Raw genomic sequence first — 27,991 nt, 5'->3', positions numbered from 1 at the left:
GGTCACCTGTCTGCGCTCCGCCAATCAACGTGGCAGGAAGCGGCGCGGCCGACCAATGGGAGAGCGGGAGGGCGGGGCGGAGCGGGCGGGCGCGCGCGGCCGGCGGCGATGATCGAGCAGCACAAGCGGAAGGTCCCGGGCGGCGGCCCCGGCCCCGGCCCTGCCCCCGCCCCCGCTCCTGCCCCCGGGCCCGGGCCCGCCCCGGCCTCTGACCTCCCCCTTGTGCCCGTGGCGGCCAAGCGGCCCCGCCATGAGCTGCCGGGGGCGCCGGGCGGTGGCGGCGGGGGGCAGCCCCCCCCCGGGGCCCTACTGCAGGCGGTACGGCGGGGGGACGGGCCGCGGGGGGGAAGAAGGAAGGCCTGCGGGGGCGGCGGGGGGGGGGGGGGGCGAAACGGCCCGCGGGGGCTGGTGGGCGCGGGGGCCTGTGGCCGTGCCCCGGGGGTGCCCCTCGCTTCCCCCCCGCCCCGCCACGGCCTCCTCTCACCCGGCTGCCCCGTTTGCTCCCGCAGGGCCCGCCGCGCTGTTCCTCCCTGCAGGCGCCCATCATGCTGCTCTCGGGGCACGAAGGAGAGGTGTACTGCTGCAAGTTCCACCCCAACGGCAACACCCTTGCCTCCGCTGGCTTCGACAGGCTCATCCGTGAGTAGCAGGAGCCCCCGTCCCAGCCAGCGCTGCGCGGGGCTCACGCGGTTCCAGGCCGTTGTGCTGTTACGGGGTTTTATCTCGAGCCGTGAAGTGCTTCACTAGGAGGGCAGCAAGGGGCTTCATCCTGCTCCTCTGGCCGGTCACCGTCCTGCTGGCCCTCGGACGGGGCCGTAACTCACCTTGCTTGTCCCAGGTTTCTCGCGCAGGTTACCATCGCTCTGCAGAAACACGATTACCGTTTTTCTTTAAAAAAAAAATAAAATAGGTCAGCTTGACCTAAAAGCATAAATCAGCTCAAACCAGCTCTCTGTCCTTCGGGGGCTCACACAACACTTCTTCATTGCTACATGTCCCGGATTGGAGACGGTAGTGGCGATGGCACAGAGTTCATCTTGCTGACTGCCCAGAGCGTCGCTCCATCCGCAGCGGGGAGGCGTTTCCACGTCCCCTGTACTTATCTCTCCCTTCCTTTCCCCCAGTGCTGTGGAATGTCTACGGTGACTGCGATAACTACGCCACCCTGAAGGGACACAGTGGGGCGGTTATGGAGCTGCACTATAACACAGATGGCAGGTGAGCGGGCCCTGCTCTTTCTGGAGGAAGATGCTTTCGGCTGGCCAGAGTCCCTCGGAGCGCCTCGGGGGTCCACGAGTGGCGAATGGTTGCAGTGTGGCTTTCCCAGATAAGGAGTGGTGCCCACCTGAGCTCGAGCGAAGGATCTGGAGTCACCCGTGAGCCGCCAGTGCCCTTGATTTCAGTCTTGCAGAACAGAGGAAAGTTAGTGTCAGTCATCTGGGAGACAGTGGGGAGGGAAAGAAAACAAGTGAGATATTTGTTAATTTAAAAGGCCGTTCTGCTATTGCACCTCAGCTGTTAGCACTGAGCTTTCTTTCCTTCCTGTGTTCGTCCCAGGTAGTGTTTAAGGAGGCAGAAAACCAATTTGTATGTATCCAGAAATGGGGGTTAATGGATGTGCCTCCAGTGTAGCTGCCCCGCTGTTGGTCAGCCTCCTCTGAAACACCACCTTTGTCTTGGGCTATGGGGGAGATTCTTCTCCACAGCGTGTTCCCACTGACTATTTCTAGTTTTGGTCACGGAATTTGAGAGTAAAAAAAGGTGGGAGGGGAGAAATGCTTCCGAAACCGAGAGCCTCATGGCGATTCTTCTCTACAGCATGCTCTTCTCAGCATCCACAGACAAAACCGTGGCTGTGTGGGATAGTGAGACCGGAGAGAGAGTGAAGAGACTGAAGGGCCATACGTCGTTCGTTAACTCCTGTTACCCAGCGAGGCGAGGGCCCCAGCTTGTGTGTACAGGCAGCGATGATGGGACGGTGAAGGTCAGTGTATTGTGTAAGGAGATAGTCTGGAGTGAAAGATGGGCTCTTGGAAAGAATTCTTGGGGTCTTCCCATTTAAGTGGACTAAATTAATTTAATTGAGTAATTTCATTACTCTTCTGGTTTCATTATCTAATAATTTTGATTTCGGAAAAAAAAATCTGAAATCAAATTTGACTGCTCCTTTTTTCAGTAATTCTTTGGGGGGTGGTTAAGAAGATCCGTCCGCTCAGTTGTACTTTTTCTGCTGATCTGCATTAACAAAGCATGAGAAGGGCAAGCCGTTAATGAAGTCTTGCATGCTAGCCCCTTCTTCCCCCCCTCACTCCAGACTTTTATTATGTTTTTGTAGAGATCTCCCGGGATCTAAAAGGGAATTTCAGGAGAGCAGTCTGAGTCTCTGCCAAGTACCTGTGCAACTTCCTATAATTTTGTCAGTAAATATCTATACGCAACTTTTACAACTGCCGCGTCTTTTCAGCTGTGGGACATCAGGAAAAAAGCTGCTGTCCAGACGTTTCAGAACACGTACCAGGTCCTGGCGGTAACTTTCAATGACACCAGCGATCAGATCATCTCCGGAGGCATCGACAACGATATTAAGGTAGGCCACCCGCGTCCTCCTGTGCCTTTCCCACCGCATGCACCTTTTTCATCCCGTCACATCTTGCGTCGGTCAAGGACAAGTGTGGAGGCCTGGTGGTTAATTTGACAGTCACAAGAAGCATGCGGACCTGCTGTGTCTGACCTCGCTGTTGACATAGGGCCAGTAAACTCGGAGGGAGTTGCTCCAGGGCTGTTTGCCATGTGACAGCCTGGACAGCCCTGGCATTCCTGACCAGGCATCCCAGCACGGCTGTCACCCGCCGCAGCCAATACGGTACGCTTGCACCCGTCCCAGAGGCTCTAGAGCCATATATGAGGTAAACTAAAGAAAATGTGGTGACGCATCCACACTCTGTGCCCTCTGCTCCAGATTGCAACTTACTTTTATCACCTGCTAGTGTGGAAAGTTCTTACTTAAGAGCCAGCTCAATGTTTCATTCAGCCAGTAGCTGAGATTCTCCTGATAGCCGTAGGGTTCAGTCTGTCTTACTGTCCTTTCGGCTTCGGGCTCCAGCATTACGTAGGCGTGGGGAGCATGTGCTTGTCAGAGAGCCATCGCTAAGTGCAGCAACATGAGATCTGTTCCGACTGCCCCATGAAAGGCAGTAACTCTTGGGAAGAGAACAGCGTGAAATTTTGGGGGTTGGACAACTGCTCTGTGCCATCAGTCAGTGGAATTTGGGAGCTGGGGGAGCTGTAGCCAGGGAGAGAGGGATTCCTGTGTGCACGGGGCTGCTGGTATTTAACTCCTTGGTGGTTGAACACGTAAGGTAAGAAGTTTTCGAAGGGGCAATTTCCATTTTCCCTACAAGACGTATAAAATTGTAGACCCCGCCAACTGTAATTGAAAGCCGATGTCATCGGCTGACTGATCAGTACCTGTGTGAAACTCTGGAAACAGGAGTTCCAATAGTCTCTTTGGTAAAACGCAATGTTGTGTCCGAAAGGTGTGGGACCTTCGCCAGAACAAGCTCACCTACACGATGAGGGGACACGCAGACTCGGTGACGGGCCTTAGTCTGAGTTCGGAAGGCTCCTACCTGCTCTCCAACGCGATGGACAACACAGGTACGTCCTGACGTGAGAGCGCAGTGTGCAGACAGCTGTCAGATGCTGCTCTCTTACGCTTTGCCTGGCGTTTTGGAAGGAAGAGCTCGAATTGTTTGACGTAGAAAAACAAGAGCCGGACGTGGGGATGGGCTGAAGGGAGTTTGGCTCCAGAGATAAAGCTGGAATTCCTGCTGTTACGCTGGTGGCAGCCCATCCTTTGCAGGGAGGGGGCAGCTGCATTGGAAGGGTTAGTCGCGTCTCCCGAAGGGCAGTGAGGACGCAAGCTGCGGCACACATAATTTGCGCAGACAGTTGAACGCAACCTCGGCCTGGCTCTTGTCAGGGCGGTTTGGCATTTTCCCTGCAGCAGGGAAGGACAGCGCGGTTCCAAACTGCCTGTCTCCAGGGTGGGGATGCTCAGTGAAGCTGATCTGATTAGAAGCGTGATCGTGGAGTGCGTCAGAATAAAGCAAATCCTCGTGTAAAGAGGTGGTGGCTCGTTTGTGTAAGAATTAGTTTGGATTTTTCCCCTCCTGTTGGCAGTGGTCTTGGTGTAATTATAAATTTCTGCATTTGACCTTCCATAACGAAGCTTTCTGCAGGGGAAAGCTGCTGGTTTCCTTTTGCTTCAGAGGAAACCTAGGCACGGGGAGAGCAAGGAGCACGGCCAGGTCTTTGCTCATTAGCAGCATGTCTTAGGAAAAGGAACATTTCCAGAAGCCGACCTTGCCCTCGTGCCTCCACCATCTTCAGCTAATGACTGTGGGCTCTCTCTTGCAGTTCGCATCTGGGATGTGCGACCGTTTGCCCCTAAAGAGAGATGTGTAAAGATTTTCCAGGGGAACGTACATAATTTTGAAAAGGTGAGTGTACTGCAGACCGAAACGTTGTAAAATACTGCTGCTATTACGTTTTCTGTAAATTGGTTTTTTTTTTAAGTTCAAGTTTAAACCAGAAAGGCTTTAATAAGAACTCAAACATTAATGCACAAAGTGGGATTCCAATTAAAGCCGCAGTAACAAGATTTCTTTGCTCAGTTCAGCTATAATTAGCTGTAAATTAAGTATTTTCTACATTTACTATCTACTTTGTGTAACATAACAAGGTGCTGGATGTTTCCAGCAATAAAATAAAATCTGTAATCACCATCTCATCTTCCGAAGGGAGATCATTAAAGTGGTGCTCGTGATATTTAAAGTCTCGCGGTGATTTTAATTCAAGTAGAAGGGGGAAACATAATCTTCCTTTAGAAATGGATCTGTGCATGTTCTTTTATTTTAGAATCTTCTGAGGTGCTCTTGGTCCCCGGATGGGAGTAAAATCGCAGGGGGATCGGCTGACAGGTGAGTTGCCACTGCGTTCCTCCGTTACCGTGAATCCGTAATCGGTTTGCGGGTGCTCCTGGATCATAATCTGAAGACTCAGAGTTGTGCATAGAGGTGTGAGGACCCAAACAACGCTCTGTGCTCTTCTGTGAGCATTGTCTGCCCTGATTCCTATAGCAACGTGGTTATGTTACCTTTGTGTCAGTGGAGGAGCACCGTGCGGTTGTAAAATATTATTATTGTCAAAGGCAAACCAGAGATCTGCGTTACTGCTTATGTTCAACCACGGGATCCAGCCCCAGGACCAGCAGATGACAGGAGCATGGTTGTCAGTGGGCTGGGTCCCTTGTGCTCGTACCAGCAGATGTTTGTGAGAGTCTTCTAGGAGCAGGGAGTCTGGGGAAGTGTGTGTGAGGGGTTACACTGAGAAGGACCACAAATACCACTGAAATTGCTGCTTGGCAGTTTGCAGGAGGCACCAGTGGTGTTCCAAGGATCATTCTTGATCCTTATTTTAATTACCAAGTAAGAAGAAACAAAGATCTGACTAAATTAGCACATATTGGACTTTTAAATGAGATATTCTATAAACTAAGACGACTGAGGAGTAAAATGGGTAGGAGGAGGAAGCTGGCAGAGGGGCTGTGCCAGACACTGAAGGTCACCGTGAAGGATACCGGCCTCCGCTGGAGCAAATCCAGACGCGCTCTCAGTGACATCGAGACAGGAATTCCTGCAGGCTGGCCTCCAGGGCATGGAGCAGTAGTAATTAGCAAATTAATGAGTTTCTGATAAAGGATAGGGAGAACTTTAGCTCTCGCTGTCCAGATATAGTGGGGCCAGCTGTCACAGCAAGTGGCCGAGACGTGACTCTCCTTTCCAGTCCCGCTGGGCAGTAGTGGCGGCGCAGGAGGGGAGGAATGTCTGCGCGTTAGCCTGCCGAGCCTGCGGCAGGTCCGCTCAGCAGCGACGTGTGGCTGCAAGTCCCAGGCCGTTAGGTTAGTTCTGCAGATGCACGCGGCGACGTGTGGCTGCAAGTCCCAGGCCGTTAGGTTAGTTCTGCAGATGCACGCGGCGACGTGTGGCTGCAAGTCCCAGGCCGTTAGGTTAGTTCTGCAGATGCAGCTATGTGGTCTGACATTCGTGGGGAAGAGCAGGCAGCAGGTTGGACCAGGCTGCTCAAATCTTTCTGCTACCTCTGAGCTTTTGATTTTAATTTTTTTTTTATTTGAGAAAGAGTATCTGCTGGGAGAGCAAAGCAAGATTAGACAAACTTTTCATTTGTCTGAGTACAAAATAGTGCCTCAATGATTACTCTCTCCTCCTGCATTACATGGAGCATGTGTATGTTGGAGGGACAATTACCTGAATATATTTTTTTACTGTTGAGCCCTTCAGAAGGGTTATAGTAAAATCAACTACTTAAACTGCTTGCATCCTTTGTGACACCAAATTAAAACCGCAGCAGCAGAGTGCTTTGAGAAAGCATTCGATACAGTTCTTGCCTGCTAGATAAAACAGTTGTGCCTGAAGAAATGCTGCTTTAAGTAACATTCGTGACTTAAGGGTGCAGGCTTGGATTTTTCTCCTTTATGTGTTTCAAGAAAATAAGTCAAAAGAATAGCACCCGCCTGAAAATGAATGCTCCTGACAAAGCAGATCTGCCCTGTGTCGGTGTCCGGTGTCCTCTCTACCTAGCCAGCAAGTGTTACAAATGATTTAGTGGTTTTTGGGGAGAAAGAACCTCACTTCTATTTCAACTAAAAGGCTAATTGTAAAAGCAAATCTTGTTCTTTGTCCAGTCTGCAAAGCTCTGACAAATGGAAAGGAACAGGTGAAACTGAGGAACCCCTTGTTGGTGGCATTGCATGAGCCTGAAAGGGTCCGGCCGTGGTATTCGGAGCCTGGGCTGTGTGCGGGGCTGATGAAAGGGCTCTGGATGCCCGACGTGTTTGAGTTCGTGCAGGCGAGACACAGGGATGCACAGTGGCATTTGCAGCGACCAAGCAGCGATCTGGGGTACAGTGTGCTTTACAGCAAGGCACTGTTTCCCCCACTCCCTGAGACCATTTATAAGAGGAATCTAAAAGCTGATCCGTGCCCGGTGCCTGCTGTTTCTTTCTGACCTCCTGCCAGAAGGATCCTGGTGGCTCCTGCACCGCCCTTCAGCCAAAGCGTGGTGCTCGTGGTGGGGGCCCGCGGCGAGGCCTGCGGGAGGTTAATCAAAGGGCTCGGTGTGATCTGATCGGCCCCCTAATAAATGCTGGGAAGGGAATTATGACTTTAATGGCACAGCAGGAGGAAATCCCTATATAAAGCTGTTGGCTGTGAGGGATTACAGTGTAGCAGGGGCTGGGGAGCAGCCGGGCTCCTCCTCACCGCTTGCCAGCCAGGCCAAACCAAGGATGGCTGCTGGGCTTGCAGGCAGGTACTTGTGATGGTGGGACCCCTCCTCCCTGCTCCAGCGCTGTTTTTCTCCCTTAGCCCACCGCGTTGCTGCTATCTTGAGGGTCTGTACAGTCTCACGCTTTCAACTCCATCTCTGTGCTATGAGGGATGAGATGGGGCTGTCAGGCCATGACAGCAGCAAGGCTGTTAACACCGAGTTGACGTGTTGGCTCCTTCCTGCTCAAACCTCTGCTGTTCTGGATTTGACGGTGCAGCATTTTACTCCTGAGAGGCTCCTTGTTTATCCACGCTAACAGTTGCAGCTAATACAGCCCGGGTGGTGAACCACTGCAGGAAGAAGCCGTTGGTGCGGGGGACAGCTGCTTTCCCTTCTCAAATGCCTGCTCTCATAATTCTTTTGTAGGTTTGTCTACGTGTGGGACACCACATCCAGGAGGATTTTGTACAAGCTGCCAGGCCACGCTGGATCGGTGAACGAACTGGCTTTCCATCCGGAGGAACCCATTAGTAAGTCCTCCCCACCTCAAGTCAGCTGGGGAAATAGTTTCAGGGCTGGCTGAACTGCTGGTCCTCTGGAAAACGGCCCCAAAATTGCCCATGGCCTAGAGCCCCAAGTATTGGACAAATTTAGGGTTAGCAGCCCCCTGCTTGCCCCTCTCTGATAGATGGGAGTTGGGCCGGGTGTGCCCTGGGGTGCTGGGCTGAGTGTGGGGGTCTGCTTCTGTGTCCTGCCCAGGGGGAGACCTGGGTGGGGGCACCCGTGCAGCAGCAGGGTGCTCTGGGCTGTTGGCCACTGGTGGGTGGCCCTGAGCCGTGGCTTGGCTGCTGCTGCCTGGGGCTTGCCCACGCTTCCCAAGGGCTGTGCAAAAAGGTTTTGGGCTACCTTGGTTTGGACGCCAGAGCTACAACTGTACGTTGGGTGATCCCATGAGGATGGTGATCACGGAAGTGCGTCTCCAGCCTGGGGGCTCTGAACGTGCCCAAGAGCTGCAGGAAGCAAAGAAGGTTCTTTGTGCAGCGGGTGTTGTCCCCGTTCTAGCGGTGTCCGTATCAGCACTGGGTGAGACAATGCTCATGGTGGCTGTTTCGGAACCATTTTAACGATCCTGCGTTAGCCAGGACCAGGTTTCTTGGCACAGCGTGTGGCCCAGGCAGGACCGCAGGGTGGTGTTTGTTTCTATGGAAGCACTCGCACCGTCGGCCAGGTCACCGCATTGCTCCAGCCAAAAATTGAAAAGAGTCAACCCAGAAGCGAAGCCAAGAGCTCGGTCGTGCTGAGGATCACAGTCTCTGCGGCAGGGCAGTGAGTTATGGCTTTGTTCCTTGGTTATTCATTGCCCTGTCTTCAGAGCGGAGATTGTGCTGGAGGAGTGGAGCGAGCTCTCCAAACTGGAGAGGATTGTTTGCAGTTGTGTTCTGCTGAGCTCCTCTTTGTGAATCCATCATGGAGCTTAAAATAAAAATTAAAAACCTATCCAGGCGTTGCGTGCGAGTTATGCAATTGATTTCTACGAACATCTGGGAACGTTAGTCTTGTGAATTGCTGCACCCGCTCCACGATGCTTGTCTGCAGGGGAGGGTGCATGGGGAGCTAAAACATGCAAGGTGACAGGCACCAGTCTGCCAGTTCATGTAGAAATCCCCCAAATCTCTCCTGGACTTGGATGAAACTATTGTCAGTGGCAAGAGCAGCGCTTTTGGGTCAGTCTTTTGACGCTTGTGTCCTGAATCCCCCGAAGAGCCTTTTCGGAGTTACGGTGGCTCAGTGGCATGGTGGAGTTGGGTGCCGGCTGCGTTTTGCCTGTTGCGATAAAATAACAACATCCTGGCGAGGCTTTCCCGGCCAGCCTGTGCCCTCTAGCGGCATGCAGCCCCGGTTTGCAATCCAAACGCTCCTTGCAATGGAAATATCACTCCAGGATCCTTGAGAGCGTTAACAGCGTGTTTATACTCTCTCTTTACCATTTTAATGCTCAGCCGTGACACACGGTACACTGTTACGGCTGCCTCGGGACAGAGGAATGGCAGCCCCGACGCAGCGTGTGATTAGACGCCAGAGTAGTAATTCCATGAAGTGTTTTTGGGGAGCGAATGAAATTTGGCTTTCTGGATCACGTACAGCAAGTGAAATGAGTGTTCAGATCAAATGGGGTGTCGTCAGTGGAGGTCTCAAACTGTTGTGTTTAATTTTCATATTCCTTCCCTCTCTCTCCCGCAGTACTTTCCGCATCCAGCGACAAAAGACTGTACATGGGGGAGATCCAGTGAGGCCGACGAGGAGTTGGTGGGATTCGTGCCCCGGCGATCCTTGGTTTACAGAAGTTGGGTTGACTTGCTCCTCCCCGGTGCCAGCCCCCCTCGCACTTGTGGCGGTGGGAAAACATCAAAGCAGCTTGCTGAGACAAGCCGCCCTCTCGCAGGCTGCAGTGCCTGCGTGGTCTCACTGTACAGCTTTTTTTCCTCTCCTCCTATCTTTGAGGAGGAAGGAAAATTTGGAATTGAGAAGATCTTAATTTTTGGCTGTACCACCGACTATTAAACCCTTACCCAGATCACTTGAAATTGGTAAAATTTGTTGAAATTCCATATGTGGCTTGTACATTCCCTGTCGAATTTCTCTTGTTGTTTTTTTTTATACGGTCAAAAATGAAATAGATAGCTTTTTACAAGAACTGTGTGGATGAGATTTATTGTTCTGTTTTACTTTTCTATTGTACAATACTAAATCAAGTCCCTCACTCGTATATAACCCGGGGAAGCCGTAGACGTTAACTTCAGAGGAGCAGCTTTATTTTTTATTCATGGCAATAAAAATGACCACACTTGAAATAATTATTGGGCTACTGCTGAATCCTATTTTCATGTTTTGAGTAAAATCCAGCCTCCTGCTATAAATAAATGTAAAGGCAGCGAGGTTTCTGTGCCAGGCACCGTGGTTTCGGTGCTCAGGGGTGGGGGAATGGGACTGGCCGTGTGTCGCCTCTCCCCAACCAGGCCGGTGGCACGAGATGGTGGCAGGTCCTCGAGCAGGTTAGGTCCGTACCTTGTAGACCCATGGCCGACTGCTGGGACAGGGTGGGATTTATGGGATTTCTTCTGCCAGATCTTGCCCTGCAGCCCTGGACTCTCTGTGTGGCCGACTGCTCACTGCGCTCCAGCCCCTGGGTTTGGCCCAGAAGGGAACGGTCTGCCCGGACTTTTTTTCCCAAGGGTGAAACCGGCCTCAAGCCCTTGACTCGGAGCTGAGCCTCGGCTGGTCTTTGTGAGAATGGACAAGGGGGTTCCCCCTGCATTCCCCAGGTTGTTGTCTGATGTTAATTAACTCTCCACAAAGAGTGCAGGCTGCGTTTCCCTTCTGAATGTGTCCACCTCAGCTGTTAGACTACTCATCCTTTCCCTCCCTCATTTCCCCCCCCATTTGCTGCCTCGGCTCGGGTTGTATCAGACATTTCTCGCCTCTCGCTGCCTTTCTGTCCCGTCCTGGAGGAGGCTGCCCGGGGCTGCAGCTCCCTGGGATGATGGAACATGGAGACGCAACGCTCCCACCCAGCAGCACTGGGCCATGGGACTGTCCTGCGACGCCTTGGCCAACGTTTGACCGGGAGGAATCTGCTGTGGCCACGGGGTATTTAAGAGCCGGGAAACGGGTAGTTTGTGCAGTGGAAACGGAAGAAGTACGGGGTCCCCTTGAGAGTGTTTCTTGTTCCTGCATTCCCTGCTGCGGGCAGAAGAGAAGAGCTGGAGGATGGCACGCTTGGGGCCAGAACAGACCCGTCAGCCTTTAGGGAGGCAGGGAAACGGGGCTGCCTGTTCCCCGGAAGGCAGGGTGATGTCTCCCGGGCATGGGGTGTGCGGCACCATCCCCTCACCTGGGATGGTTCCTGTCCCGGCGCCGTGTCCCTCTCTCAGCAGATGGCTGCAGGCTGCCCGCACCCCTCGGGGACGTGGGACCTCACTCACCACGGTGTTTCTTTTGAGGCCCTCGGGGCTGGCGCAGAGCTGGTCTTGGCTCCTCGTCCTAAATCATCGCAGCCAAAGTGACTCTGGGTGCGGACGGGGGTGGGCGGCTGGGTTCAATTCTGAGGAAACCATCGCCCCCACCTGTGCCTCCTTCCCCGACCCTCTTCATCCACGGCTCGACGGATTCAAGCACCAGCTCGGAATGCTCGGACTCAGCAGAGCTCCAGGTTCAAGCGCAGGGAACGTCAGCCTGGTCCCGGTCCGCTGCCGACATCCCCCTCCCGTCGTTCCCCTGATTCCCAGCGGGAACGGCGTGCAGGAGCCCGCAGGAGCGGCTGCCGCAGCCCCGGTCGTCCCTGCGCCGCTGCCCTCGACAGCCGCCAGTCCCCGGCGGGGAACACCCACACACGGCTGGATCACGGGGAATGAACGTATCCGAACGTAAAGAAATCGCCCCTCAGCTGAAGAGGCGGGTGGAGAGAGCTGGAGGCAGGGGGAAGATTTATTTTTAACTCTGCAGAGTATTAAATAACGTGCCCTGAAACGCGCGTAAATGAGAGCTGGGACTCTGGCCGGGAGCGCCGCAGTTTGGGATGGATGTCCCCAGAGCCGCCAGCGTGGGAGCCCGGTGCCCAGGGCCTGATGCTGTGCCTCTGTCCCCTCGCCAAGGGCTGTCCAGCAAGGAGGGTGCCGGCACGGGGATTTAGTGCTTGATTAGACGGTTATAATCCTCGAGGGTTTATGGGTTTATTTGAATATACGCCCAAGTGTCAGAGGGAAGAGAAACTCCTGGGGCTGAGCCAGCGGTGCCAGGATGATAACCCTGCAGTTTACTGAATCTTGCTTGTTTAAAAGAAGAAAAGGGTTTTTTCCCTAATTCCGAACCCAGGAATCCACAGGGAAGCCAGGGAGGGGCATCGCTGTTCCCCCTGCCCTGCGTCCTGGAGGGTTTTGTTGGACAGCGGTTGCTGCACCCCGGGGGTCCCGCAGCACCCGGGGGCCCATGAAGGATGCTGAGCAGCCGGCAGCTCCCAGCATGAGGCAGCGGGTGCTGGACGGATCCGCACCTCATGCAGGGGCGAGCGGCTGCCACCCCCTCTGCCCCCAGACGCCCCTCCGGCACGTCAGCACGGGTGGAGCTGTGACCCAGATCGGGGAAATGATCCGGATTAACACCAAATCCCCCGGCCCTGAGGGAGCAGCCAGGCAGAGCGAGCTCAGCGCCAGGGCGGGCGGCCAGTTTGCTCCCAGGGCATCTCCCCGCCGCACGCGGCGCTGCCACCCGAGCACTAGCAAACTCAGCGCAGCAGTGAGCGCCCAGCCCAGCTCCCCAGGCAGGGTCCTGTGCCCATCCCAACGCTGTGAGAGACATCTCTGTTCCCCAGCGCTGGGGAACTTGGGGATCAAATAAGCACTCGAGATCAACGGAGGGTGAGGAGGGAGATGCAGGAGGGGGGCAGCCGCCAATCCCCCTCCGCAGTCGGGGCCGGATCGATGCCCACCCGCCTGCGTGGGGAAGTGGGGGACAGATCGGACCGTGTGCCGACGTCCCGGCCCTCGGGGAGAGCTGGAAGTCGATTTAGGAGAAGCACCTACCTGTTCCTAACGGGAGACGCGGTCAGTGGAGCGTAACTGTGGAGCCGTTGGGACGACAGGGGGATTTAATGTTGGGGGGGTGCTCAGGGCTGAGCAGGTTCAACGCTCCGCAGAGCCCAACCCGGGCACCGGTGAGCACGGCCGGCCCTGCGTGCCCTCCCCAGGGCTGGCCTTCCCCTGGGCTCGGTGCTGGGCTGCGCGGGCTACCGGAGAGCTGGGCACCCACCTGCCGTGGGGGGCTGGCACTCCCCATGAGGGGCTAGCACCCATGGCCCGGCTGGCCTGCACAGTCCTTGCTGTGCAAAGTGGGTGCTGTGCCCTGTGTGTGCATACACGGACATACATGCACACCCATGCGTGTGTAAACGTGTGCTCATACGTGCACATTTGTGCACACACATGCACGTACACGTGCCTACACATGCTCACGGTGCACACACAAATGCACCGCTTGCACACAGCTACATGCGCACAGGTGTAAACACGCACATACACACGCTCACGTGCACACAGCCACGCTCACGGGCACACATGCACCCACACACATGCACCCACGTGTACCCCCTCCCCCCAGACACCGCTAGGGCCAGCACCGCCAGCAGCCCTTGGGGACGGGGCGATGCCCGCACTGGGCAGCACCGGGCAGCAGAGCACCGGGGGGGGACTGGCTTCCCCTCGGCTCCCGGCCGCTGCCCGCTGCACCCGGGCGAGCGTGGGCCCCTCTTGGCTCCCATCCCACGCCAGAGCCGTGCCAGCTCCGGGGCATCGCAGCAGCAAACTGTTAAAGGCATAATCCGAGCGCAGAGAAAATTGTTTTCTTGAACAGGTTTATTCCTCCAAGGGAGGTATTTGCTTGAGAGATTTCCACTATAAATTAAATCTGTCCCAGGATCCAGCTAAACAGCCTCCGTGCAATAGAGCTGCTCTGGCGGGGGGGGCTGCCAGCTGCTGCCCCCCTTTCGGTGGGGGCCAGGGGAACTGCCAGTGACCCCCTGCTGTGGCCCTGTGTGGCCGTCCCCAACCCTGTCCCTGTCCCCAGCCCGGTCCTTGACCCTTTGGCATCGCCAGCATCGGCAAACGCTCCCAGCCGGATGCGGTACCCAGAGCACCGGGTGTGCTGCGGCGGGCCAGATCCTGTGCTGGTGCTGGCGCTGGCGATCCCCACGCTGGGCACCGCGGCGCCGGGAGGTCCCTGCTCAGCCGAGGGGAGCCCTGGCCCTGCCGCCCCCCTCTAATTACCTCCTTGTCCTTCCTCCAGCGCTTCTCCCGCCTTTCCCCACTGCTGCTCCGAGGCTCCTAATGAATTTTGATAGTTACAATAAGCAAGTGATAATTTCTGAAAGAATGGAAAACAATTATTTGCTCTGTTGGGGGATTAGATGATATTTAGTCTCTATTTAATGGAAAACTAATTAAATTACATGAGCAAGTGAATGGAAATTTTTTGTTAATTATGAATTTTGCGAGCTACAAAGGCTAAAAGATGATGGATTTTGTAATCTGCCGCGCTTTTCGCTATATGCTGAGATAAGATGACAACTGAGAAAGAATGGCGTGAATGCTTTTTAATTTCTGTATCGATTCAATAACAGCCAGCTGAACAGCAATCCATTAACGGTGATCCACGGGAGCTGGCGTTGATTGGCAGGCTGATGGCTAATTCTGTTAAAATCGGGGAAAGGTTGGTTAAACAGCCGGGGGTTTATTGCCGGGGGTGGTTGGGGAAGTGGCTTTGGTTTGGTTGGCTCCATCACGGCCCTTCCCTCCGTCCCCGCTGGGCTGGGTGGGCGGAGGGTGCCCTGCGTGGGGTGACACGAGGTGTCCCTCGGGGTTTGGGGCTGTTCCCAGGTGAAGCGAGGAGGGATGGGTGCGGGGTCCAGGTCAGCGGCCGAGGTGCTGGCTGGGGGCTGGTGTTTGGCACCCCCAGCCTGAGCCTGATGCCCAGATTTGGGGTCCCCATCACACAGAGAGCACCCCTGACCCCAGGGATGGGGTGGCCCTGACCCTGGGATGGAGCATCCCTGTCCCCAAGGCTGGAGCATCCCTGTCCCTGGGATGGAGCATCCCTGGCCCCAGGCTGTTCTGTCCCAGCACAGCCCGGAGGAGCCGTGTCCATCCCCGCCGCCTGCTCCAGCCGGGCTGCCCCGTCCCAAGGTGCTGGGCTGCACCTCGTCACCTCCCTCACAGGGCTGCTCTGCCACTCCAGCCACTGGTTAATTAGCAGCTCATTAACATGAATCCCAGCTACCTTCATCCCCTGATACCCCAGCAAAGGGGTGCGTATCATGGCTCCTCAGCCAAAATCCAGCCACCCACCAGGCTCTGGAGGGATTTACCCTGAGCGAAGTGCAAACCCCATCCCAGCTCCCCGTTACGGGGAATCACCCGACCGGCTTAATTACGCACAACCTGTGCCCATGATTTGCACACATTTACCCGGCGCTGATTTACATAATGCATCAGAATAAATATCTTTTTCCCATCACCATAACCCAGATAGATGGGGTCCCTTTGAAGATTTCTTTGCTAATAAACATGCCAAAAATCATCATTTTGTCTTGTTCTGATGACTTAGTGCTGTTAATTACTACCTGAGAGGGTGAAAGATGCTCACCAGCCCCCTTGGCTGGTCTCCACAGCAGCTCCCGCGGGCTGGCGCATCCCTGCCAGCCTCTACTGGGGACATCCCTGAGCAGAGATTCGGTATAAATTTGCCCCCAAAATTCACGTTCCAAATCATCACCAAGCCTGGACAATAGTTTCAGCCTAAAAGAAGGGAAAAAAAAAAAAATCAACCCCGAGAGTCCATGAGGAAAAGAAGGGGGGGGGGGAAGGCAACTCCAATGCCAGGGGTGCAAAACCGTGTTGTCCCCTGGGTGTTTTCCATAACCTAAAATCCCTTTTTTTCCCCAGTTTTGCCTTTTTTAAGGCAGCAAACGGCATCCCCAGCCCGGCGTGCCCTGCAGCAGCTTTGTGCCTCCTTCTTCCCCCGAACGACTCTTTGCTGGCTGCATGGGGAACGCTGCTGATGCTCGTCCTGGGGAGCTATATTTTTTTTTTGGCTCCGTTTGGAAATAAGGAATAATTCTGGTGAGGGGCACAAGTGCCCGAAGTCTTGGTGTCCCGGCAGGGGCCATGGCACATCCCTGCCTGCAGCTGAGGAAGGGGAGCAAAAGCTGCCGGTGGTGTGATTTCTTTCTGCTCCAGAATTTTTTGAGGGGAAGAAAAGGGGGAAAAAATTAAAAAACCTCCAATCCCTGTGTTGGTTTTCTTGAGAAAAAAAATGGACATTTTTGGGTAAAAATATCAGTTTAGTGAAAACCCCCTATTTCCACGTGTTCTGTTTATACTCCTTGCAGAGATCTCTCTCTGGCACAAGGATCCAGGTGGGGGTTTTTTTACTTCAAACACCCCTTTTTCGTGGAAGGAGGTGATTTTTTTTAATGAAAGGAGATGATTATGTGTACGCAGAGAAGTGATTCCCCCGGCCCCTCCTGCCCTGGGGATGGAGGGCTCGGCCGGATTCAGCCCCGCTGCCGGTCCCAGGGGGCTGCCAGGGTCCCTGGGCGAGCGGGGAGGTGATCTGCTGGTGGTGGCTGTGGGGGACATCTCCTGCGACCCCCCCAGGGGCTGGGGCAGCAAAACAGAGGCTCAGCCCTGGGGCGAGGCAGCTCCTTTCCCATCGCCATCCCAAAGGGCCGGGATGGGGGTCAGAGCCGCGTGGGGCAGGGCAGGGATCCAGGATTTGGGATGAGGCTCCGGCATTGCCATCGCGATGGGTGTTGGGGAAACCGAGGCAGCTCCGGGCTGACATCAAAGCACAAGGCTTCGTGGCTTCCTCCCATCCCCACGAATAAATCACCTGCCCCTGATTTAACTTCCTTCTAATACCTCCTCCAGAATTTTGGTCATCTGGGTTTTCTCTTGCAAAAAAATTTAAAAGCCAAGGGTTGGGGGGTCTGGAGGGCGGCGGGTTACAAGCGAAGCAAAGGACAAAATGTTGGGCTCCTCTCCCACCCACTCACAAATGAAGTTATCTCCTCGCCTTCTAGGGAAGCGCCTTGACATGCTATATTGACCTGTTTTAATCTAAAATTGATTCCTCGCAAAACTCCACCTGGTCAAGAGCCAGGCAGGATCCCGGTGCCATTGTATCAGTTCCACGATTTCACATAGGGGTGTTCTGCCTTTGTCTGGTTTTTTTAGAGCTAACGGGGAGGGTTGAGCCGAGCAGATTTGCTCGGCCATTGCCAACAAGATGCGGTGGGGCAGTTGGATCCTCATCTTTTTTTTGACCCATGGGGTGAAACTCATCCCTCTGCTCCAGGTTTCTGCTGTGCTTAAATCCAAGAGGAGCCCACAAGCCCGATCCTGGAGATGGGGCTGGTGCCCCACCTTATGCACCCAGGTAACCCCTAGGAGCCTGGGACAGCCGGGAGGAGGGCAATGGGACCTCTTCCAAACTCCTGGTGAGGAGCTGGAGATGATGGAGCCAGGAGCACTAGGGGTGATGGAGTCAAGCCTCCGGTGGGGGTGTCACAGGGGGGCCAGGTCCACGGGTGGGATCCCTGGAGCCTGCACAGCGAGGCATGGGGGTACATGGGGCTGATGGAGGCTGCGGCTCACCGTGCGCTCACTTAACCAGCCTGAGGCAGCACACAATAAACGCAGAGGTCCCCGTGTTCCAGACACCCACCGGCTCTGTGGGGACTCGACCACCTCTCCTGGGATCCCTGGTTAAGAGCATCGCTTGGTGAACCCACCGCATCTTTGCCATCACGGAAGCCAAGTGTTTTCTGCGAAGGCCATGTGTGGACCTCCCGAAACGCTCCTGAGAGCGCCGAACAGCTGGGAGGGAGAGAAATTCCCACCACGGAGGATGAAGGAAAAGCTCCAGGTGTGGTAGGTGCTGGAGGCTGGTCCCAGCAGCACACAGGGACGTGTGATCCCTTGCAAGCTTGGATGGGCCGAGTTAGACCGTGGCCAGACCGACACTTGCACACAAAGCATCTGTAAGGGTGCAGCCCCTCGGATCCCATGCAGAGCTGCTCTCCTGTCTAAGAGTGCGTGGGGCTGGTTTAGGAGATGCTTCCTTATGAAAATCAGGGCTGAGGATTAAGAAATCACAGAACTGAAAAGCAGCAAACTATCCCCAAGTCCTTCTGCTGGGTGGCATTTCAGGAGGAGGTTTCTAAAGCGCTGGAGAAGCAGCAGCCCGGTTGTTCCTTGGCAGATGTGCACTCTCCGATCCCCCTGAAGGTGTGCTGTGAAAAAAGAACAAAGGCGAGCCGGGTGGGTGGCGGTTAGGGGCCAGACCCTGCCAGCTCTGCCTGCACCCACTTCCTTGGCCCAGACCTGCGGGATTTGAGCCTGCGAGCCCTCTGGGAGCAGAGCCCCAAAGCCGGGTGGCTGGCTGCTGTCTTGCCTCCGGCCAGCGGTTGTTCCCCGCCCTGGAGCGGGGCTGTGGAGCCGGGCTCTGCAGGGGGATGGAGGGGACTTTCCTTCCAGGGCTGGGCCATCTGTCCTCGCTGCAAGCCCAGTGCCACCCCAGGGCCACCCCCCCCCCCCCAGGCTGCGGGGTCCCTGTGCGGCGGGTCCGGGCACCACCCCCGGGCCGCAGGGCCGAGGGAAGGGGGAGGGCAGCAGCTCACCTGCCCTTGGCGTTTGCAAAGCGCCGGGATTTAACCCAGCCCCACCTGACTCCGGAGGGGGCGGGCGGGGAGAGGAATAAAAAGAAAAAAAATCTGCGATTAAAAAGACAAATACGACAGCGAAAAGCGGGCGCGACCAGGACCGCGCCTGCCGCGAAGGGGCCGCGCTGCCCGCGCCCCCGGAAGCCGCCAAGGGCTCGGCGCGGCGCAGCGTGCCCGCCCTCGCCTCCCCCCCGCCCGGCCGCGCCGCCCGCCGGGCCCCGCCGGGAGCGCGTCTGGCCTTGTTCCGGCGGCCGCGGCCCGCCCTGCCCGGCGCGCCCCCGACCCCACCCGCCGCCTCCTCCCCGCCCGCCCCCGGGGCGCGGAGCGCGGCTGTGCGGGAGAGACAATAGAGGGGCCGGGCGGGCTCCGCGCAAACCTGCGCGCCCCGGGGATGGATGGCGAGGTGTGCGCGGGGTGCCTGCGCCGGGGGATGGGGCTGTGGCGGGCTCGGGGGGAGCGGGGCTCGGCGCGGGGGGAGAAGGGGGGCGATGCCCCTTTCTGAGCGCAGCCCGCCTCTGTGCTAACCTGGCAGGATGCGGGAGCCGGCGGGGCTGCTGTGAAGAAAGTACCGGGGCTGGCCGGAGGCTGGAGAGCGGGACATGTTGCCGGTGCCCCCCTGATGCTCCCCGGGTGGCGGCTCTGCTGGCGGAGGGGCGGCTGGTGAGGAGCTGGAGGACGGCGACGCGAGGCCACGGTGGGGGAAATCCGAGGCTCCGGCTGGGAAACCATGGGGAGATGCAATGGGAGATGTACGCTGGTCGGATTCTGCTGCCTGCAGCTGGTAAGGCGAGGGGCCGTCCGCGCTCATCAGCATGCCGGGTTGTGCTTTGTGCGAAATGTTGGCCGTCGCCGTTACACGCTCCGTCTCGGCGGTGACCTTGCTGTGGGACCGGCTTAGGGATGCTTCACTGCCACCCGTTAAAGAAAAAAGAAAGAAAAAGAAAAAATAATAAAGGCGGGGAGGGGGAGGAATGAAACGCCACCCTCGTCCCCTGCCTCAGCCCAGCGCCGGCTGGAGTTGCGGCTGGGGAGATGGATGCCAACCAGTTCCCTGTGCTGTCAGCGCCTGGGGATGCGTCTCCAGCAGGTGTGAGCTTTGTTTCCAACTGCAATCCCTGCCCTTCGAGTTCGCTCCCGCCGCCGGTTTCCCATCCTAGTGACTCCAAGGGTGTTTCTTGGGGTGCTGGTCCCCCGACTCGGGGCAGGAGGGAAACTTGCGGCCACTGCCAGCACTTTGTAAACTCTCCCGCTTTCAAGCGGGACCCGTCTGCCTGCGGCCGGGGGACGCCGGGATGTTGGGGCAGAGAGAAAGGAGAGGTTTAATTTTGATAGGATTGTCAGTCTTCGTAATAATTAGGTGCCGTTCTTGCCGCCGCCCACGGATCAATCTTCATCAGGCTGCTGACAGAGAAGCAGGTGAAGGGAGCGTTTGGGGTATTTGGGGGGTTTTCTGCTAAAACCGGTGCCAACGAGGTTGCGATTAATTATCCCGGCCAGGTGGTTCATTAACGGAGAATCAGCAGCCTACAACGTACCCCGCGGCCATGCCGGGGCTCGTCGTGGCGAGGAAAACGAGGGGGGAGATTGCCGAAACGCGTGGCGGTCAGCCCGTGATGTCCTCGGGGATTGCAGGGGGCGATGGGGTGGGTGGAGGCAGCGATGGAAGCAGGCTCCGGATCCGCGCTGGGGATGATGGTGGCATCCTGCTGACGGGCGCTGTCCTCCTGGCATTGCTCTTGTTCGTTCTCCATCCTTCGGAAGGCAGTGAGTGGGGAGGGGTCCCCACTTTTGGATGGGGGGGGGGGAACTCTGGCTTCCCTGGGGGGACACGGGAAGCGTTGAAGCCAGTCCTCAACCCCAGGGAGCAGAGCTGTGGTGGGCTCATCCCCGGGCTGAAGTCCTGCCGTTCCCAGCGGGAATGGCCTCTCGTGTCCCCAGCTGTCCCCCCGGTTCGGTCTGTGAAGTCTTGCTTTGCGCGTCGCTCACCTTCCCCCTTATTCAGGAGAAATCCAACGGGTGTTTTCTGGCTGCGTGGGAGTTTCTTGGCTTTCGGTCACTTTATTTTTACCGCTCAGCTCCCAAATAGGTTTGTTTGAGACAAACAAAGGTTGAGACATCCCAGATCTGAGAGATTTTAATCTGTTTATTTTAGGGGAAGAAGTGAATCGGTGTGAGCTCCCAGGCTGGGAGAGCGGCTCCTGCTCACACCCAGAGAAACTTTGTGCTGCAGATTGGGGTCACGCTTTCCTCTCCCCCCCCTCGCCTATGTGTCCCGGTGCGCTGCAGCAGGGATGGGGTCCCCAAAGGCTTGGCTCCAAAACCATCCCTTACAGGTGGCCGTTCCACCCCAGGCTCGCCCCGTACCCCAGCACATCCCCCCCCAGCCTGCGGGATGCTCTCCCGACCTCCGTCCTGGCTCCGGAGGCAGCAGCTTGCATCCTGCGGGCTGTGGGCATGCCCCGCACCCCCAGCACCCTATCCCGCCATCGCGGCACCCACCCGCCCCATGGAGAAGAGGTGCCGCTGGGTGCCCTGCCCGGGGTGGGGGCTCTGGGTGCCCACCCAGCCCCAGGGCAGTGGAGGTGAGGGGTGCCGTCAGGGCGTCCCCTTGGGTGACTGAGGCCAATACTCATCCCCGAGGTGGTGTGGCCGGGGCGGGCAGACCAGGCGGTGCCGAGGTTTGGGAGGGGACCATGAGTGCCCCGTGTCTGGGTCACCCTGCTGCGTGTCCTGGGCCCTTTGTTCTATGGCGAGGGGACAGCCGTGCTCCCAGTGCCCCCAGCTGCTGGGGCTGGGGTTGGACTGGTGTGTGCTGGGGCTGCCCAGGAAGCCGTGCCTGGGGTGAGCTTGTGCCAACAGCGGGGCTACCCAGCGAGCACGCTGGCTTGCTAAACCTCGCCGGGTGGCCTGTGCCTCAGTTTCCCTTAAACAAAGCAGCATGGGTGAGATGCAGCCTGCCCTGGGGTGATGCCACCATCTCCGGCTGGTCCTTGCTGCCAGGCGCCTTCCCGCAGGCGCCTTACCGCGGCTCCTCAGCTGCTGCCATGACCCCGCGGGCACCTTCTCACGTCCCTCTTGGTTTCCCCAATATTTGCAACCTGGTTCCCGGGGGACGCGCCCCTGGTCCCTTGTCCCCCCTGGACATGGGGGATGCTCGTGGTGGCAGAGGATGCTCCATGGCTGCAGGGTGCCCTGGTGCTGCCGGCACCCACTGGGCACAAGGTCCATGTGCCAGGTCCCCGTGCTGGAGTGGGAGAAGGCAGATTTGGAGAGGCAACACACCCTGCCCGGTGCAGGCAGAGCCCTGCCTGCTCCACCCTGCGCAGCCCAGACCTCGGGGCAGCAGTTGTGCCTGAACCAGTTTGGGAAACTGGTTTTCGGGCCGTGGTACAGCGGGGAGCCCGGGCAGCCGCTTTGGAATATCCCAATATCCTACACGCTCCTTCTGCACTGCTTGGCGAAGCGATGCTGCGAGCGCTGGGTGTCTCCGTTCCCAGGGGACAAGCACCACCCGCCAGATTTTACCTCTGTTTATGTTTTTTCTCTGGAAAACCCCAGGGATGCCATTGCCAGACACGCGCTGGCCCTGCCCCGCCTCGACACGGGCTGCCAGGAGAGATTTGTGCTGACGAAGATGAAATCAAAACTCTCGGGTTCTGGCCGGTCCCCCCCGTTGTACAGGAGGCTGAAGAACCAGCTGGGGGGTTCACGGTGCCGTATGAAACCTTTCTCCGGGTGCACGTCGTTGTTGTTGGGAGGATTTCTCTTTATGCCAGGAGGAAAGCTGCTGAGGCGGTTGGATGGAAAATGAACCTGGATGCCGCTTGCCAGCGCGGGGTCGAGGGTGTCAGAGCCGCAAGCTGCAACTCTTGTTAACTCTGAAGCCTAGTGGTGTCGGTTGCAGATCGGGACAGTGGCTCTGCTGCAGGGGGATGTACGAGGCAGTGCTACGGGATATTGGGATGCGGACTGCTGGAAGCTGAGGTCTGGCTGCTGTCACACACCCCTTGGCCGTCCCGGTTGGGGGACTGGGGCCAGGCTCAGGCACCGGCACAGGCCCGGCTTGCTCGAGTGGGCTCCTTCTCCACCCCCCAGTGGTGACGCCATCGCCTCCCCCTGTGGCGTGGGGCTCATCAGGGGGTGGGATGCAGCTGGGCGGGGACGGGAGATGCTCAGCGCTCCCACCTCTGCCCGGCGGAGCCCCAAACCGGGGTTTCATTTCCTTCTTTGTTTCTCTCCTTCTCCTTTAATTGGTTGGAAAAGCAAAGCTCGGTTGGCACCTCCTGCCCGGCTGAGCCTGCCGGAGCCTGCCAGGCTGGCGGTGTGCCGTGCCGTGCCACACCATGCCGGCACTGGCATCCTTCCTCCTGCAGCCTCCCGGGGTCGGGGTGCAGGGGGAGGAGCTGCGGGTCCACCCCATCCTGCCTGCCCAAACCGTGGGGTCCTCACGGGGCACCGAGAGCCTCCAGGATGCGAGCCCCCCATCACTGAGCCTGGAGAAGGAGCTAACGGGGTTGGCTTAACGAAGGACAGGCGAAGGGAGAGGACGGTCCCATCCCCTGCATCCCTCCACCACCCCCCGGCCCCGTGAGACATCCCCTTCCCCAACGGGGTCCCACTGCACCCTTGGGGGCTTCCTGGCCCTGCCGTCCCCACTGCCCCTCCTGCCCTGATTTGCCTGGTTTTGGCCACCTGCCCTCCGGCACCGGCGGGAGTCACCCGCCTCCGACTTCTGCCGGCATCTTTTGTCCTCGCGCGGTTCCCATCGTGCCCGATCCCCAGCGTGGGGACAGCACGAGGACGGCGGGGCTGGAGCTGCCCCCGGCCGCCTTCCCACCCCCGGGGAAAGGGGAGAAGAGCCGGGGCTGAACTCTGGATGGGGGTTTTCAATTACACAATTAAATGCACAATTAGGTATAATTACCAGCGCTCAGAAGGCGCGACTGTTCATAATAGGCATGTAATCTACTGCAGTCACTGTTTATACTGCTCAGCTCCGCTCCCTAATGATTATGGAAAGCTTTCACATTTGCATGGTTGCTATGGAAATGGGGGGCTGACGGCGGCAGCAGGGACGGCGAGCCCCTCGTTTCCCTGCGCCCCATCTCCGCGGGACGCGGTGCGATGGGTGCGGCGATACCTCCCCGCCCGGGGATGCTGCGGGGCGCCGGGTGCCAAGGTGGAGCCGTGGGGATGCTCTGGGGATGGGCAGCGCTGAGGATCCGGAGACAGCCCCGGGGGGGGACCCGCGCGTGCTATAGGCATGAAAAACCCCAACCCGCCTTGTCGCCTCCCCGGGTGACCACCCCAAGAGCCACAGCAGGGACCGGGGGTGCAGGCGGCTGTGGAGAAGCAGCCCAGCCTGGCGAGACCTCCGCCCGGACGTGCACCCTCCGGCGCATCCGCGTTATTCGCAGGCAGAGCTTTGCTTGGCAGGCCGCTATAAAGGTTTATGGGCGCACGTTTGGGAAGGCAGAGCGTTACAGCTCGCAATTAAAACCGCAATTAAAGTGCAGTACGTCTAAATTTGCAGGACCAGCTAATGTGCACCCAAGAGTATTAATGAGACCGGTTGAAGAACTCTCTAAATCATTCATGCCGGTTCGTAACAGAGCTGGGAGCGATGGGAACTGGAAAATAAATGTCCCGAAGGGCTGGGTTGTAGAGAAAATAAAGAGGATGAGCCAGAAAACAGCCTGACCTGACACGGAAGCCGTGAGACCACGGGAAGGAAAGGTTGATGCACGATGTGATCGGCAAAGCCTAAAAGCCAGTGGCGTAACTGATGTCTGGGAAAATGAGCCTCGTGCACCAAACTTGATCTTGTTCTGTGTTGAGCTCACAAGTTTGGCTGCTGAAAGGGACTCAGCTGCCGTAATAGTGTTTAGATGCCGATAAGCAATTTGATTTAATCCCAGGTGGCTTTCTGTTAGGAAAAAAATTAGCACTATAAAAAATCAATGATGCTCATTTCGGTAATAGAAAGAAAGAAGAGAAGGAATAAAATCATCGCCAAAGAAAACGTGCGGACCGATGCATCGCCTGGCGCGGGTCGAGTACCGCATCCCTGCCAGCCCGTGGGGCAGCCAGCTCTGCCATCCCAAAATACATCCCCAGGACATCAGGAGGGCGTCGGGAAGAGAGATCTGAGGTTGGAAGATGCGGCAAAGCGGCTTCTTGAGAAGCTCTTTGTGGCTGGTCCAAGGGAAGGCAGGGAGGTGGAAGAGATTCCCGGTACCGACAGGAGAAATAAGGCGAAGAGAGTGTTTTCTTGGGAGAAAAGGGACTTTCTAGCCACGGAGGGGATTAACTGCAGCAAGAAATGACCTCTGGGTGCGATGGCTTTTCCCCGCTGCCTTTGGCCAACGCTTGCCCCGGGCTCGATGCCAGCGGCCGGCTCTGTGCATCTGCGGGGGATGCAGGGGACCGTGGGGACGCCCCCACGCCGGTGACAAGCGGACACATTCGGGAGGTGCTGAGCCGCTGGGTTGTGTCTCGGCAGCGAAGCGATTCGTTTTGCTGCGGGAACTCGCTGCTCGTGGATCGATGAACATCTCGGCCGAGCTCCTCGCGGCTTTATTTGTTTACAGACTCAGCCCCGGGGGATGCTCTCCCCAGCCCCCAGCACCGATGGCTCCCACCACTTGCTCCCCCTGCAACGCATCTCTCGGCTCCTCTCCGCCTGCTTTCTCCGGCAAGAAAATGCGGGGAGGATCTGGGGGGGCTGAAAAATTGAGCAGGGAAAAGGATTCAGGACTCAAACGGTTTAAAACTCATCGTGGAGAAATTCAGTTCCTGATGGGGAACCCCCATCCCTTTCTGGGGCTCGGACCCAGCGCTGACCCCGTGGCGCTGCCGGCCCTGCACTGATCCTGCTTCACCCACAAATGCCGATACGGCGGTGGGTCCTGGCTGTGGGGAGGCTGCCGGGCACGGGCACCGCGGTACCGGCATCCTCCCAGCCTCGCGCTGACGCTCTGGGGCTGGAAAAGGGCTCCGTAACCCGGCAGCCATTGCACATCTCCCCGGGGAACGGGGTTCTGCCGGCATCACCCCCCTCTGCAGGGCTGGGGACCCCTTGGGGTGCTGCAGCCGGCCCGAGCCGCGTACCGAGGCTTGGGGGGCATCCTTATGGAAAGGGGCTGTCTTTACGGAAAGGGGAGAAAATGGCCAGGAGCACAAAGTAGGGATGAAAGACCCACAAAACCCTAACGTTCCCATCAACGCCGGCCACACGTCTTAACGGCTCCTCCAGCGCCGGCCGGCGAGATGCAGGTTATTGATCGCTGCGGGGCCTGGCCGGGCCGAGCTGAGCTGCAGGCGGGTGGGTGGCTTCGGGCCCCTCATCCCGGCGGTCCGGGCTGTATTCCCATCCCTCATCCTCCTGGGATGCCCAGGGATGTCCTCGTCCCCATCGCAGCGTGGACCTGGGGGCACTTTTTGGCTGGAAGCGCTGGAGCGTTGGGGGGTTGAGTGGGGAGGAAATATCCTGCCTGGATCCTGGGGGGGTGCTCAGTGGGGCAGAGCGGCTCAGGATGGGCCCCTTGGTGTCTTTTTTCCTCCCCTCCGTTTGAAAGCAGCTATTTATTTCAATTTTCAAAATATGTATGTAACGGCCTGGAAAACTGGGAAGGCAAAGTTGGCAGAGAGCAGCCCCGGTCGTATTTAAACAGGACATTAAACCCTGAGTGGGTTATTAATAAGATTAATAACAGCTCCCAGGGCTTGGCTGGGAAATTTCACCCATCTTGGGTTTTTGCTGTGCGGCAGAGGGAGATTTGGGGGAGAAAAAGACAATTGCCGGATGGGAGCGGTGGGGCAGGATGCGGCCCCTGCCCCAGCCATCCCCCCCGTCCCGTCCCGCCCCGGTGGGAGTCGTACACCGGCACCTTTTGCCTTTCTGTGTCCTGGCGAGTTGTGCAGCCAGTGGCCCCTGTGCTGGGGCAGGAGACGCTGTGGGGACCCACGTTGGGGTGATGCTTCCCCCCTTCCCCAGCAGCGATGGAGCCGTGGGGGCACAGAGCTTTCCAGCGGCTGTTCCCCCCTAAAAAATCCTCCCCGCAACCCTCAGCCCTCCCTTCCCCATCGGGCATCAGCTGCTGGGAGCCCTCAGGGAGGTGGGGGGCTCGGCCCAGGGGTCGGGGGGCTCGGCACAGGGATTAGGGGGCTCGGCACAGGAGTTGGGGGGCTCGGCACAGGATTTGGGGGGCTCAGCACAGGAGCTGGGGGCTCAGCACAGGAGCTGGGGGGCTCAGCACATCCTGGCGATGCCGGGGAGGCTTTAGGGAGCAGGAGCTTCGAGGGAGGGATGCAGGGGGGCACGGGTGGGTTTGGAGCTGTACGTCCCAGAGCTGCTCAGACACCCCAAAGCGTGGGAGAAATCACAAGTACCAGGGGGGGCTGTGGTGAATCCGGCTGCACCCCCCTGGGGCCGGCGGGACCCCCGAGCTGAGGTGGGGGCTGTTTGCAGCCCATGGCAGGGGCAGTTCGGGAATCACCCAGAGAGGGGACTCCCCGTGCAGTCCTTCCTCACACGCACGTGTGCAAGGTGGTCACCGCCACGTCCCGGCTCCGACCCGGCCGCGGGGACCCGTCCCTTGGGGGGGACGCTGGGGGAGGCAGCGCGGTGCAGCCCCCGGCGCTGAGCATCCCCCGGGTGCTGGCGGTGACGGCAAGGGCGCTGCAGAGGCGCTGGTGCTGGCCGAGCTGTCGAGCTCCCGGCCTGGCTGCGTCCCGGCACCCTCGTCATCCTCACTGCCCAGGCTGGGTGTCACCTAAGCAGGGGACGCGGCCACCGTGCCTGGCGCGGGGGACACAACCAAAGGGAGCAAGCTCTGAGAGCTGGCCCCATGCTTGGCTCTCAGGCTAATTACCTTGATTGGGGCTAATTAGTGCCCTGGGTCGGTCTGGTCTGTGCCCATAACGGGATTGATAGGGAAGCCCTTTCCCGCCGCGCGTGCGTGGGGCAGAGCCCGTGGCCCGGGGACGCCGCGGGCGCTGGGGAGCCGGAGAGGAGCTGGCGCGGAGCAGCGTCGCTTCCCTCGGTCTCTTGCCAGGGCGAGGAGACGTGAAGGCCTTCGCTGGAAGGGATCTGGGGAGCCGGAGGGCTGGGGGTGGCCCGGCTCTGCCCGGGAGCCCCCCCAGTTTGGGGCTTGGGGGTTGCAGGGAGCCGTGGGATGTCACTGGAGCGACGCGTCTCTGCCTGGCACCTTGTCCCCTGGGCGCGCTCGTGCCATCCCGCGGGGACACCCAGGTACAAAGCCCCAACTGGGAAATGTCCCAGGGGAGAGGAGGGTGCGTGGGGTGGGAGCAGAGGGTGCGTGGGGGGAGAGCGGAGGGTGCTCCGGTTGGAGTGGAGGGTGTTTGGGG

The 27,991-nt window shown here is 57.9% G+C and overlaps 2 protein-coding genes across 3 annotated transcripts in view; both read left to right on the top strand.

The window, feature by feature from the left end:
• The first annotated feature begins 78 nt into the window (after positions 1-78).
• SNRNP40 (small nuclear ribonucleoprotein U5 subunit 40) lies at positions 79-10,206 on the top strand. Its single transcript, XM_054802675.1, has 10 exons — positions 79-318; positions 510-639; positions 1,125-1,218; positions 1,819-1,984; positions 2,465-2,587; positions 3,537-3,657; positions 4,420-4,502; positions 4,921-4,982; positions 7,777-7,880; positions 9,592-10,206. The coding sequence occupies exons 1-10, from the start codon at positions 109-111 to the stop codon at positions 9,639-9,641; spliced, it is 1,143 nt and encodes a 380-aa protein (XP_054658650.1). The 5' UTR covers positions 79-108; the 3' UTR covers positions 9,642-10,206.
• A 9,061-nt stretch (positions 10,207-19,267) lies between these two features.
• NKAIN1 (sodium/potassium transporting ATPase interacting 1) overlaps positions 19,268-27,991 on the top strand; it is a 36,429-nt gene continuing 27,705 nt past the window's right edge. Inside the window, exon 1 of one of the 2 annotated variants that reach the window (XM_054802402.1) lies at positions 19,268-19,403. In XM_054802402.1, the coding sequence (XP_054658377.1) occupies positions 19,350-19,403 (54 nt within the window). In that variant the 5' untranslated portion in view covers positions 19,268-19,349. The remainder of the gene's footprint in view (positions 19,404-27,991) is intronic. The other variant, XM_054802403.1, reaches the window with a different exon arrangement.

Source organism: Grus americana, chromosome 23 (assembly GCF_028858705.1).
Source record: "Grus americana isolate bGruAme1 chromosome 23, bGruAme1.mat, whole genome shotgun sequence".
In the NCBI taxonomy this organism is placed as follows: Eukaryota; Metazoa; Chordata; class Aves; order Gruiformes; family Gruidae; genus Grus; species Grus americana.
The sequence above is the reverse complement of the archived record's forward strand: the minus strand, read 5'-3'. Positions and strand labels throughout refer to the sequence as shown.